Source organism: Lynx rufus, unplaced genomic scaffold (assembly GCF_022079265.1).
Source record: "Lynx rufus isolate CCGP_SWC_20201006 ecotype Redwood Valley unplaced genomic scaffold, mLynRuf1.p SCAF_16, whole genome shotgun sequence".
NCBI classification, from domain to species: Eukaryota; Metazoa; Chordata; class Mammalia; order Carnivora; family Felidae; genus Lynx; species Lynx rufus.
This window is the reverse complement of record NW_025814830.1, coordinates 2,982,008-2,995,295: the sequence shown is the minus strand read 5'-3', so window position 1 is coordinate 2,995,295 and position 13,288 is coordinate 2,982,008. Positions and strand designations below refer to the sequence as shown.

Below are 13,288 nucleotides of genomic sequence, written 5' to 3'. Positions count from 1 at the left end.
GGTTTCTTTTTCTAATGAAAGAGATCTCTTTATAACAACTCAGGAAACAACAGATGTTGGCGAGGATGTGGGGAAAGAAGAACCCTCCTGCACTGCTGTGGAGAATGCAAACTGGTGCAGCTGCTCTGGAAAACAGTATGGAGGTTTCTCAAAAAAATAAAAATATAGAACTACCCTATGACCCAGCAATTGCACTACTAGGTATTTATCCAAAGGATACAGGTGTGCTGTTTCGAAGGGGCACGTACACCCCAATGTTAATAGCAGCACTATCAACAATAGCCGAAGTATGGAAAGAGCCCAAATGTCCATCGATGGATGAATGGATAAAGAAGATGTGGTATATATATACAATGGAGTATTACTCGGCAATCAAAAGGAATGAAATCTTGCCATTTGTAACTACGTGGATGGAACTGGAGGGTATTATGCTAAGCAAAATTAGTCAGTCATAGAAAGACAAATATGCTATGACTTCACTCATAGGAGGACTTTAAGAGACAAAACAGATGAACATAAGGGAAGGGAAGCAAAAATAAGACAAAAGCAGAAAGGGAGACAAATCTTAGGAGACTCTTAAATACAGAGAACAATCTGAGGGTTGCCGGTGAGGGATTGGGTGGGGGTGGGGGTTAAATGGGCAAGGGACATTAAGGAGGGCACCTGTTGGGATGAGCACTGAGTGTTCTATGTAGGCGATGAATCGCTAAATTCTATTCCTGAAATTATTATTATGCTACATGTTAACTAATTTGGATTCAAAAAGAAGGAAGAAAAAAAGAAAGGAAACATCAAAAAAGAGAGAAAAAAGATCTCTTTAACATTCGCTGTTTTAAAAATAATAATATTATGAGATTTATAACAATATAGTATGGGGTTGAATTATGGGCTTATCCCAACCACATTAAGGTAGAAGCAAAATGTTACAAAGGGGCTACATAATTCAAATTGCTAATAACAAAGCTTTATCCATCCCCTCACTTGCCCTCTCCCGCCATTGGTGCAGAACCACCAGGAAGCTTCTCGGGCAGCGGAGGTGAAGAGACTTTAGTTCTGGAGGAGGCAGGGCCACGCCATCCAGCACCGCCTTGCTCCACAAGAGCTGTGCCAGGGTGAGTCTCGGGATGCGATAGTTGGATGGATCTTCAGCCGTCAGGCATCGGCATCACGGCGAGGAAGGGGGCTCACTTACAACCTGCAGCCTTATCCTCTTTGGAGCCTCTGAACCTGGTGGAAAACACAGTTCCGAAATGAGAGACCAGTTCCGTGGAGGGTTTGCTCTGGAGAGGACAAGGAATGTGACGTCACCCAAGGGGTCGCCCAAATCTGGGACGTCTTGAGAAAGGGCTTCTCACCTGGTGTAATAGATCCAGGTGAGGCCATAGGTGAGAAGGAAGCCAGCCCCCATGAGGGCCCCTCTGAGCAGGGTGAGGACAAGAGGCCAGGTGTTCCACGGCTCCCCAGATATCGGGGGGCAGGAACAGGAGATTCCTGGGGCAAGAGGATGGGAGTGAGTTTCCTTAAGTCCACACCTTGGTCCTGTCCACAGCCCCACCTCGGAATGCAGGTGTCCTGCGTGCACTCACCCTGCACAATTAGGTTCAGGGAGACGTGGTTGGAGCCCCACGGGTGCTGAGCTCGGCAGGTGAATTCTCCTCCATCCCCCAAGACCAGCCGGGGCAGCACTAGGACCCCGGGATCTGAAGGCTGGGAGGGGCTCAGGGTCAGGCTTCCCCGGGACCAGCTCAGCCTGGCGGGGAAGTGGCTGTCAGTGTCACAGACCAGGCGTAGGGACTGGCCCTCCTCAACTCGCAGAGAGGTGGCATTGCCCAGGGCCTCTGGGACTGGGGGACAGATAGAGTCAGAAGGGCAGGAGTGGGAGCCCCTTCTCTCCCTCTGTCCTTCCACAGACACGGGGGGTGGAATATAGTGTCTCGCAGGCAAGTGTTCCAAGCTAAGGCAAGTAAGAGTGAAGACCCATCAGGGGAAGTGAGGACAGGTACCCGGTGACCCCAGGACAGGCAGATGGACCTCTGAGCAAGAGCTGGCCATGTCTAGACCTGGCAGAGAACATCCCAGGACGTGGACTTTGGTGCGTGATGCCGAGGAGGGGTGTGGACACAGGTAGGTCTGACCACTTGCAGGGAAGATTCGGAGGCTCACACACAGGTGATGCTCTCAGCCTTTCCTCTGAGGGCCACGGGGAGCCATGGGAGGGTTTTGAGCAGGGGAGGAACAGGGTCCGATCTAGGGCATGTAGAGACGCATTTGGGCCCAACTGCAGCGGGCAGGACGGGGAGGGGACAGAGACTGAACAGAGAAGGCCGGACCAGGGTGCAGGTGGTCTCACCGTGTCCAGGTAAGAGAGACAGAGGCCCGAGGCGGGGCTGCTGCTGTGGGGGTGGGGGAAGAGAGCCGCTGTGACATTTTCAGGAAGTCCAGTTTGCAAAACTCACTGAGTCATGGGGGGTGTTGGGCGAGGCACAGAAATGTCTAAAGTGACTTCCAGGATATTGACTCAGGTTGTTCAGGAGGAAGGCCCTCCCACCAGTGGCAGGGGAGTGCACTCAGGACGATCGGGACGGGACAGAGATCTGTGAGGGTCTTCAGGGCACCAGGGGACGGGCTTACCCACGGGGTCACGCAGGAAGCAGCCAGAGGCCCGGAGCCTGGCAACAGGAAGCTGTATTTAAGATGCCTTGTGGGACCAGTGCAATGTCATGGTCACAGGAGAAGCGGAGAATCAGGAAAAGGGAATGATGGCAAGGAGGGGAGAGAGGTCAGGGGAGAGGAGGCAGCCGTGGTGACAGCACATGGTGGAACAGGACTCACAGTGATTCTAGAGAGTCCGGCCGGGGGGCGGGACCAGGGAGGGGATAAGGAGCCATGGGCTTTCATTCCATCAGACCCTTACAACATTCCCTTATCTGACCTCTGAGACATCAGTTGTGCCCCAGGTCTCTCCCACCTGTGCTATTTCCCCTGAAGATGCGGATGATCAGGTTCTGCGGAACATCTGGAACAGGAACAAATAATTGGTCACCTGCAGTATTGTGAGGCGGTCACGAGAGGGGGGGGGCCCGGGTATTCTCTCCATTTGAACCTGTGCTTCCAAGAATACTCCCCAAGTATCCCACCCGAGCCCTGCCTCCCCCACCCCCAGCACCCACTGTCCTCGGGGACCCTGGCGTCCTGGCCTGGCACTCACAGGACACGTCGAGCTGGATGGTCCTCTCTGTGCTCACGTTAGCTCCAGGGAAGGTCACTCGACAGGTGAGGTCGGTGCCGTGGTCCTGGGGCCCCGGGGTGAGGGTGAGCACCGAGGAGAAGTGTGTCCCGTGGCCCAGGGAGGTGAGGGCATCCCCGATCCAGGAGAAGGTCGGCGGCGTCCCCCTCTTACAGGCCCAGGGCACGCTACAGGTGATCTTCTTGGGCTGGCCAGATTCTAGGGGCCCCTGGATGTGGATGTCAGGTGTCCGTTTGAGAGCTGAGGGAGAAAGAGAGACAGAGACCCAGGCCCTGCGTGTGCCCCCAGAAGCAGCCTCTACACCAGGCCAGCCGTTTCCTCCCAGCCAGGATGGAAATCAGGGGGTCCCCTCCCGGGCCTGCCCTGGGGCGCTCAGGACCCATGCATGTCCTCTCCTTGACCCCACTCCTTACCTGTCACACGCACAGAGAGCCGGTTCTGTAGGAAATTATATCTCACAGAAGGCCCTCTCTCCACCCTAAAGAAGTATGTCCCCGAGTCCCTTCTCCGTGCGTCTCTGATGTCCAGGGAGCAGTCGTAGTCCCGCGGGTTTCCAAGGAGGCGGAATCGACCCTGGGTCTCCTTCTGCACTTTTCGACTTGGGTTGTTTGTGGCCACTGGATCATCCTGTGCTACACTGGCCCCTTCCCGGAACCAGTAGCCATGCACAGGGTGAGAGTCATTCCAACTATTCAGGGGATAGAGGAAATTGCAGGGCACGGAGACGCACAGACCCTCCTGCACCACCAGTGACTCCAGAACCTGCAGCCAGTATCTCCTCTCCTGAGCCCGGGACCCTGCAGGGAATCGAGGGTCAGTAGCGGCCCCCGCCTGCCTGGCCCTCTCCCCTCCGCCCACTCACCTGCCCACAACAGGGGCAGCAGCAGAGGCAACAACATCTTAGAGACAGATGTCTGGGCTTCCTGTGGGTGGAGAAGGGAAGGCAGAGGGAGGCTGAGGGGGGCCCACGGGAAGCTGGGGAGGAGCACGAGGCCTCACGATTTCGCAAACGGGGAACTGCCGCTGCGGAGCTCACCTCCCATCTGCAAGGTGCTGGTGACCCCCCGCACTCTCTCCTGGAGACCCCCACAGGAGAGACCAGGAGCAGAACGCTTCCCTCCACCAACGGGGCCTGGACCAGGACCTCTGAGAGCATGTGAGGCATGGGACACGGTGAGTCTCCTAAGATCTTCCCATCTGAGGTGCTTGTCTGAGCAGTGTTGTCTACACCAGGGAGCTAGTCAACTGCTGTCTACACCTGGAGGGTCAGAGCCTCATCCAGACCCTCGAGTGGTCGGTCCTGTGAGGTGGAGGACTCTTGAGGTCTGTGAACATCCGCGGTAGAAGGAAAGAAGGGATGCTGGGTGAAGTGAAGGCAGGAACCATTCCTTCATTCATCCATTCCCCAAATGCTTAGTGAACATCTGTGTTGGGGGAGCTGGAAACACGACACATGAGTCTGACCAGGTCAATCCGGTGACAGGGTCCCCACCCATGGTACCACTTCCTCCCTAGACGACGGTGCTGTCCCCGTGGGGTGCAGAGCTGCAGGCATCTGTGACTTTGCTATGTGTCCTGGTGGCCTACTGGTTATTTTCTAAAAATCCAAGTGCAGGATTATTTTGGACTTGCGGTAAACAGGAACAACTCTTTTCAAGTTGCAGAACTTAAAGCGGTTCCCCTTAAGGAACCACCCCCCATTTCCCCCTCCCCCCAGCCCCGGAAACCACTGTTGTACTTCCTGTCTCCAGGAATTTGACTGCTTTAGAGACCTCGTATAAGTGGAATCATTTCAATCGGCCATAACGTCCTCAGGGTTCATCCGTGTGGCGGCATGTGTCAGAATTTCTGCCCTTTTTAAGGCTGAATAATATTCCGTGATGGGTTAGAACACATTTCGTTTATCTGTTCAGCTGTTGAGGGACACTTGGGCTGCTTTTTACCTGGCTATCGTGAATAATACTGCTACGAACATGGGTGTGTAAACATCTCTTGGCCCCTGCTCTCCATCCTGCATATGCACCCAGAGGTGGGGCCACTGGACCATATGGTAATTCTAATACTAATTACACACACGCACACACACACGCACACACACACAACACACACAGGGGAGGGGGAGGGGCAGATAGAGAAGGAGAGAGAGAGAGAGAGAGAGAGAGAATCCCAGGCAGGCTCTGCATTGTCAGCGTGGAGTCTGATGCAGGGCTCGATCCCACAAGCGTGAGATCATGACCTGAGCCAAAATCAAGAGTCAGACACTCGACTGACTGAATGAGCCCACCCCGGTGCCCCCGTGTTTAACTCGTGAAGGAAAGTCCAAAGAGTTTTCCACAAGGCTGCACCATTTTTCATTCCTGCAAGCCATGTGCATGGGTTCCCATGTGTCCACATCTTTGCCAACACTGGTTTCCTTCTTTCTTCTTCTTTTAAGTAGAACATCTGTCCTAACAGATGTGGTTTAGACTTGCGTCTCGCTAGTGACCAATGATGTTGATTATTTTTTTCATGTGCTCCTTGGGGGTTTGTGTGTCTTCTTTGCCGAAGTGTCTATTCAAGTCCTTTGAAAAATTTTTTAATGTGTATTTATTTTTGAGAGACAGAGACAGAGTGTGAGTGGATGAGGGGCAGAGAAAGAGGGGGAGACACAAAATCAGAAACAGGCTCCAGGCTCTGAGCTGTCAGCACAGAGCCCGACGCGGGGCTCGAACTCACAGACCGTGAGATCATGACCTGAGCTGGAGTCGGATGCTCAACCGACTGAGCCCCCCAGGCGCCCCGACTCAAGTCCTTCGGATGACAGAGATTTTGAAGTTGTGTTCATGGTTGTACCCTGGCACCCATGAAAATGCTGGCACGTAGCAGGTGTTCCACGATACTTCCAGACGAGTCTATGAGTGGGGCTCCTTGGTTAAGCCTCCAACTCTTGATCTTGGCTCGGGTCGTGATCTCACAGTTGGTGAGTTCGAGCCCTGCATCGGGTTCTGCGCTGATGGCGTGGAGCCTGCTTGGGATTCTGTCTTTCCTTCTCTCTGCCCTCCCCTGCTTGTGCTCTCTCCCTCTGTCTCTCAAAATAAATAAGTAAATAAACTTTAAAAAAGAAAAGAAACAAATATTTTTAAAAAATAAGTCTATGAGTAAATGACTGGCTATCACTCTTCCACTCAAAACCATACAACCACACATATGCACACAGGTGCGCACATATGCACACACACACACACACACACACACACACACACACAGGTGAGTGGCATTTAAGACTGATCCTGAAGGTAATTAGGACTTGGAGAGGCAGGAATGGGGAGGGAACGGCATTTCAGGAGAAGGAACAACATAGGCAAAGTCTCAGAGTCAGGAAAACCCTAACCCGGCTGGGTGTGGAGACGTTGTAAGATGCAGGGAGAGGTAGGGACCTGGGTGGAGAGTTCAGTGGGAAAGAGACCACATCAGGTCTTCAAATCTAGCCTGTTTGCCCCCCAGTTTGGACTGTGGAGAGGAATCCTAGGTCTTCATACTGTGGAGAAAGTGGATGATAATGGTGTCCCAAGACTCAGTGTTGAGGACGGAGGGGGAGGCAAGAGACAGGTGCATTAGAGGCCCGGGGAAAAGAGGAGGCCGCAGGAACAAGCAAGGTCAGGATGGGGAGGAGACGGGAGCTAGGATGAGCTTAGAGGAAGGATGGATAAGACCAGGTGATGTAGTGGACCAGGCAGAACAGAGGGAGGTCACGGTGGAGAACCACACCCCCAGTTCTGGCCTTAGAGATGAGACCATGCCAGCCATGTGAGGGAATCCCAGCAGAGAAGAAGGTTCAAGAGGAACGTGGCAGCTCAACCTCGGCCGTGCTGAGTGAAGCAATCCTGGGGCCATCCTGGAGGAGGTGATGGTGGGATGTTGGGTGGTGAGCTGCCCACGTCACTCACCTGAGGGATTAACTGGGGGTGGTGTTGGCCTCCTCCACGCCCCCTGCAGGCCTGGCTTCTCCTTCCTGAGGAATCTCAGTCTGAGAGAAGACACCGGGGCCTTTCGGTCTGGTCCTGGGAATGCAGGGCCAACTGATTCACTCCGGTTCCCAGTTAAGGGGCTGGAGGGCGGACGAGGTGGGAGAGTGCAGGTCTGGCCCCGTAGACAGCCGTGAGCACAGCAGGCGCAGCCCGTCCCGTCCTGGACACTGTGGAATCCTCACACCTGGTTGCCCTCCCCCCTGCCCTGCCCTCTGACCTGGTCAGTCCCTCCTGCGCTGGTTCTGGGACTCGGCCGCAATCCCCACCCTCCTCAGGCCTCCCCTCCCCCTGGGGCAGCGCTCACACGAGGACGATGAGGCGAAGGAGGATGGATTCCTGGATTCGTGAGCTTGACTGCTACACCGTGTCCTCTGCTCCCGGCTGGTCTCTGGACATCGGTCCCCCAGGCCCCCCTGCGTCACCGCTGTGGCACCCCATGTGCCTGAGCCGCACGCTGCCCCGTGCCCTGGCCTTCCGGCGGCTGGACAGCGGGCTCTGGGGCTGCCTGCTCGGGGACCAGTGAGCCAAATGGCATTGAGGGATTAGGGTCCACTGTGCAGCCCCTGGACACTCACCCGGCAGAGAGAGGCTCGGGGAGGCGGGCTGGGAGCCCACCGCACTCCGAGCTCAGCAGGGGTATTCCCCTTCATCTCTCTCCTGTGCCCGAGGCAGCTCCGGCACCCCAGGGTTCCAGGGCTTTGAGGAGCACAGGGTCAGCTCCCCGGGGCCCAGCTCAGCCTGACTGGGGGGGTTGCTGTTGACACAGACGAGGTGCAGGGACTGGTCCTCCAGGACTGAAAGAGATGAGCCATTCTCCAAGCGCTGTGGTGGCGGAGAAAAAGAGACTGAGGGTCAGAATTACAAAGAAATTGATACAGGTGGACACCGGCAGAGAGGGGCAGCCTCAGACACACAGACATGGCCCGAGATCGAGACTCTGGGAGTCTCCCTTTGGGAGAGGGATCCAGGGAGAGGCACTGAGCATAAGCCCAGAGGCTGCTCAGGCCCCTTCTTTCTCTGCACTTTATCTCTGACATAGCTTTATCTCTGCCCCGATGGACTCTGTCTGGCCGGCTTCAGGCCCCAGGAAGCACAGACAGAGGGTCCTGGGCCTTCAGGACACCCGTGCACGTGGTCATTCCTGCCCTAAATGCCGCGTCCTTCCATCAGGACCCACACTGACCCAGCAAACGCTGTCCTTTCTTCGGATTTCCACTTGATACCTGTTTACTGACTTAACAAGTCATCTCCAAGGGGACTCAGTCTTACATTTTTTTTTTTTACATTTATTTAGTTTTGAGAGACAGAGAGAGACAGAGCACGAGGCGGGGGGAGGGACAGCGAGAGAGAGGGGGACACAGAATCTGAAGCGGGCTCCAGGCTCTGAGCTGTCAGCACCGAGCCCGACGCGAGGCTTGAACTCACAAACCGTACCCCAAGGGGTACCCCAAGGGGTCTTACTCGTAGAAACTCATGGTCTGGTGGGGAACAAGGACCCAGGAACAGGAGCTCCCAACACCACCTGACTCATGTTGAGGTGGTGGGGACACTGGGCTGGGCAGCCTTGGAGCTGGCAATGTAAATGAGACTGGCAGATCCAGGAGGGCCTCCTGGAGGAGGCAGCTTCTGAAGTCAAGTGTGAGAGGCAAGCAGGGGCGGCAAAATGATGACAGGGCTGGGAAGGGCACGGCAAGAAGGAGGAACAGAGAGTGCAAAGACAACCAAGGACAGAACACGTCCAAAGAACATCTAAGAGGACCTACCGAATCGGCGCTAAGGAGTGTGGGATAGAGGAGGGCCTTCAGAGAGGACACCACAGGAGGAAAGGCAGACAGTTTATTTTTACAAACTCAAAGTGGTGTGTGTGGGGGGGTGGCACCTGGGCGGCTCAGTTGGTTAAGCCACTGACTTGGGCTCAGGTCATGATCTCGAAGTTTGTGCGTTCGAGCCCCACATCTGGCTCTGAGCTGACAGCTCGGAGCCTGCTTGGGATTCTCTCCCTCTCCCTCTCTGTCTGCCCCTCCCTCCCCCCCCCCCCCAGTAAATAAATAAACATTTTAAAAAGGTACAAACTGGGGTGCCTGGGTGGCTCAGTCGGTTAAGCATCCGACTTCGCCTCAGGTCATGATCTCACAGCTCATGAGTTCGAGCCCTGCATCAGGCTGTGTGCTGACAGCTCAGAGCCCGGAGCCTGCTTCGGATTCTGTGTCTCCCTCTCTCTCGGCCCCTCCACTACTTGCACTCTGTCTCTCTTTTTCTCTCAAAAATAAATAACCATTAAACGTTTTTTTAAACATAACATAAAATAAACATTAAAGGTTTTTTTATAAAGGTAAAAACTTCCAGTTATAAAATAAGTAAATCCTGGGGATGTAATGTACAACAAGGTGATTATAGTTAACAATACCGCCTTGTGCATATTAGAAAGTTGCCGAGAGAATAGATCTTGAAGCCCTCAAAACAAGAAACAAAAAATTGTAACTATGGACGATGATGTTCCCAGTTTTACCAAGGCGATCATTTTGCAACATATACAAATAGCCAATCGTGATGTTACACACCTGAAACTAGTAAGTTGTTATATGTCAAGTTGTTATGCCTCAATAAGAAAAAAATTGAACACGTGACCCAGCTACGTAACTTTCAGGAATTTATCCCAAAGGCATAGACACACACCTGAGAAAGTGGGTACGAGTACGAGATTATCGACTGCAGCGTTTCGGTTAATAGAATGAAAGGAACGCCGTGATGTCCCGTTAGTGGAAGGCGCACGCAGAAGCAGAACCCGCCCACGTGAAGGAACACTGCGCAGTCACAGAGCAGAAGGAGGACAGTCTGTGTTGCTGACGGCAAAGGGCCCCTTAGATCCTTAGCAAACACACTGAGGCTCAGAGCAGCCTCTGGACACGAGACACTTTCCGGGAGGGAACTGGACATCTGAGGCCGACTTTGCTGGGCGTTATGAATACGTGTCCGTGTGAATAGATTAGCTGTTCAAAAGCACTCAGATAAACGGTTGGCAGGAAAATAAAAGGTGAGGGCGTCCGGAGGTGCATGATAAGGGGCAGTTCTGCCGGGCGAGTGTCGCCCTGTTCTTGCTCTCCTGATAACAGGGGGGAGGGCAGAAGTGGGGGAGGGAGGGGAGAAGGGGACAGCTGCTCACAGGGCCATGGGGGCCGGGGAGGGGGAGGGCCCCTGGGGGACCCACAAGAGGGACCCGGCCCTGCCCTTGCTCCCTGCACCCTAGTAGAGCCCCTATCCTACCTGTGCCGTTTTCTTGGAAGACAGTGACGGTCAAGTTCCACGGAGAATCTGGGACAGAAAGACATGACAGATTGGCGTCAACGGAGAGGGCTGGTGGACATTGGCCCTCAGTCCCCACGGGAGCTGCAGAAATGGGAAGAGGGTGGAGATCCTCCCGACCCCCTCCCAGCCCACATGCCAGGACCCGACACCCAAGGTCCCAGGCCCTGACCCCCCAGCCAACTGCCCTCAGGACCCCATCAGGGATCCGGTGGCCCTGGCCCGGTTCTCACAGGACACGTTGAGGTGAATGGTCCTCATTGTGGTCACTCCGGTCCCAGGCAAGGTCACCTGACAGGTGAGGTCGGTGCCGTGGTCTTGCAGCCGTGGGGTGAGGGTGAGCACAGAGGAGAGGTGGGTCTTGGGGCCCAGGGCGGCGAGGGCCGCTGACGTCCAGGAGAAGATGGGGGGCGTGCCCCACGCACAGGCCCAGGGCACAGAGCAGGTCAGGTTACTGGGGCGTCCAGACTCCAGGGTCCCCGAGATAAGGATGTCAGGTGTCTGGGTCAGGGCTGGGGGGAGATGGGGAGACACGGGGATCAGGAGGAGGGTCCGAGGTGCAGCCTTGAGAGAAGCCTCAAGCTTTGGTCCAGCCCCTGCCTCTGAGCCCCAGCATGCACTACCCCCAGCCCCTCCCGGGTTGTCCTGGGACCCCCAACCTTCCCCTGTGGCCTCTCCCACAATCTGCTCCTTACCTGTCACACGCACGGAGAGCTGGTCCCGTGTGTAAGTATATCTCACAGAAGGCCCCCTCTCCACCCTAAAGACGTATGTCCCCGAGTCCCCTCTCCGTACATCTCTGATGTCCAGGGAGCAGTCGTAGTCCTGGGGGTTTCCCAGGAGGCGGAATCGGCCCTGGGACTCCTGCCGCACTTTTCCATCTGGGTTGTTTGTGGCCACTAGAACATCCTGTTGTACACCGGCCCCTTTCCGGAACCAGTAGCCGAGAGCTGGGGTAGACTCAGACCAGCCTTCCCGGGGATAGAAGCATCTGCAGGACACTCGCACACACAGGCCCTCCTGCCCCTTTGCGTCCTGCACTTGCAGCCTGTAATCCCCCTGTGGCCCCCTCCCGGCCCCCCTCTGGCCCTCGGCTCCCTCCCTCCCCCAGAGCAGGGCCAACAGCAGCAGAAGCATGTCTGGGCTTGGAGGTGCCGGGTCCCCGGGGAGCCTGTTTCTCCGGGTTTGTCTCTCAGAAGCTAAGAGCTGCAGGACTGAGAGGAGGCCCCGACAGGAAGGTGACAGTGATGTCAGAACAGTGGCCCTCGTCAGAGAAGGAACCTCGCACGCAGACGCTGTCAGGGCCGGGACAGCCCTTGGGAATCAGCCATCCACCACCACATCTCCACTGCTGGGGACCCTGGGCCTAGAGGCCAGAGAGGGTGAGAGCCTCGCCCAAATTCACACCCTGTGCAGGGCTCGAGCCCCATCTCCCGCCTTCCTGCCAATGCCCCTCCCTTCTGGGGTCATTTTTTTGCAAAGTGAAAAAGGGTTCCTTCCTTTGGGCCAGACCACCTGAATCACAGGCCGTACATGTCTGTGGAAGTCAGTGCTGCTGGTGGGGCGGGGCGGGGGGCATCAGGACCTGGGAGATGGGGGAGGCTAGAAGGGGGTGTGAGGAGGCCCACTGTCCTCCCTCCCTCGGAATCCACGTGGTGGGCATCCCTTCCCTGCTCACGAGGTCACACACTAGCCCCGGGCACGGCCTCAAGAGTCACTGTAAAACAGTAAGTGTCCAGCACCTGGAGCTCTCTGTGACAAGTAACTGTAATTCTGTGATTATATGTGCTTTGTGTGTTTCAAAATTCCATTTGTAGATGCCTACATATTACACTTGTATATTTGGGGTGTGTGTGAATTAAGCCTTTGATCTTTATGAAGTGCCCATTGTTTTTAATGTTTGTTTGTTTATTTATTTATTTATTTATTTATGTTTATTTTTGAGACAGAGAGAGACAGAGCATGAACGGGGGATGGTCAGAGAGAGAGGGAGACACAGAATCCGAAGCAGGCTCCAGGCTCTGAGCTGTCAGCACAGAGCCCGACGCGGGGCTCGAACTCACGGACCGTGAGATCATGACCTGAGCTGAAGTCGGACGCTCAACCGACTGAGCCACCCAGGTACCCCGAATGTTTATTTAGTTTTGAGAGAGAGGGTGCCCACACGAGAGGGGGAGGGGCAGAGAGAGAGGGGGGCAGAGGATCTGAAGCAGGCTGGAACTCACAAACCTTGAGATCATGACCTGAGCACAAGTAGGACGCTAAACTGACTGAGCCACGCAGGCGCCCTACAAAGTGCCCATTCTTAATGCCTTTTGCCTCAAAGACTCATTCATCTCATTTTAGGACACCAACACCAGCTTTCTTTTGTTTAGTGCTTGCGTGGTGCATGGTATCTCTTTCAACATCTTGTCATTTCAACCTTTCTGAATCTTTCCATTTTATTTTTTTAAGCTTATATATTTGAGAGGGAGAGAGAGAGAGAGAGAGATACCATGCAGGGCGGGGCAGGGAGAGAGGGAGAGAGAATGCCAAGCGGGCTCTGCCCTGTCAGCACAGAGCCTAATATGGGGCTTGAATTCATGAACCATGAGATCACAACTTAAGTCAATTTTGGAAGCTTAACCAACTGGGCCATCTAGGTACCCCTACATTTTATTTTATTTTATTTTATTTTATTTTATTTTATTTTATTTTATTTTATTTTATTTTATTTTATTTTATTTTTATA

The 13,288-nt window shown here is 54.5% G+C and overlaps 2 protein-coding genes across 4 annotated transcripts; both read right to left on the bottom strand.

Annotated features, from left to right (window-relative positions):
* Nucleotides 1–796: 796 nt before the first annotated feature.
* Nucleotides 797–5,357, bottom strand: LOC124510831 (sialic acid-binding Ig-like lectin 14). 2 transcript variants are annotated; one of them, XM_047077500.1, is made up of 8 exons: nucleotides 4,284–5,357; nucleotides 4,110–4,170; nucleotides 3,661–4,044; nucleotides 3,209–3,487; nucleotides 2,969–3,016; nucleotides 1,587–1,844; nucleotides 1,356–1,491; nucleotides 797–1,227 (listed from the first exon to the last, which is right to left on the bottom strand). In XM_047077500.1, exons 1-8 carry the CDS (start codon nucleotides 4,410–4,412, stop codon nucleotides 1,185–1,187), a joined length of 1,338 nt encoding a protein of 445 aa, XP_046933456.1. In that variant the 5' UTR covers nucleotides 4,413–5,357; the 3' UTR covers nucleotides 797–1,184. The 2 variants fall into 2 exon arrangements, with proteins under 2 accessions (XP_046933456.1, XP_046933457.1); XM_047077501.1 differs by lacking the exon at nucleotides 4,110–4,170 and having other exon boundaries at nucleotides 4,284–4,377.
* A 1,317-nt stretch (nucleotides 5,358–6,674) lies between these two features.
* Nucleotides 6,675–12,517, bottom strand: LOC124510836 (sialic acid-binding Ig-like lectin 8). Of its 2 annotated transcripts, XM_047077515.1 has the most exons (4): nucleotides 11,253–12,517; nucleotides 10,791–11,069; nucleotides 10,519–10,566; nucleotides 6,675–8,076 (listed from the first exon to the last, which is right to left on the bottom strand). In XM_047077515.1, exons 1-4 carry the CDS (start codon nucleotides 11,692–11,694, stop codon nucleotides 7,988–7,990), a joined length of 858 nt encoding a protein of 285 aa, XP_046933471.1. In that variant the 5' UTR covers nucleotides 11,695–12,517; the 3' UTR covers nucleotides 6,675–7,987. The 2 variants fall into 2 exon arrangements, with proteins under 2 accessions (XP_046933471.1, XP_046933470.1); XM_047077514.1 differs by lacking the exon at nucleotides 6,675–8,076 and having other exon boundaries at nucleotides 9,600–10,566.
* Nucleotides 12,518–13,288: the final 771 nt, after the last annotated feature.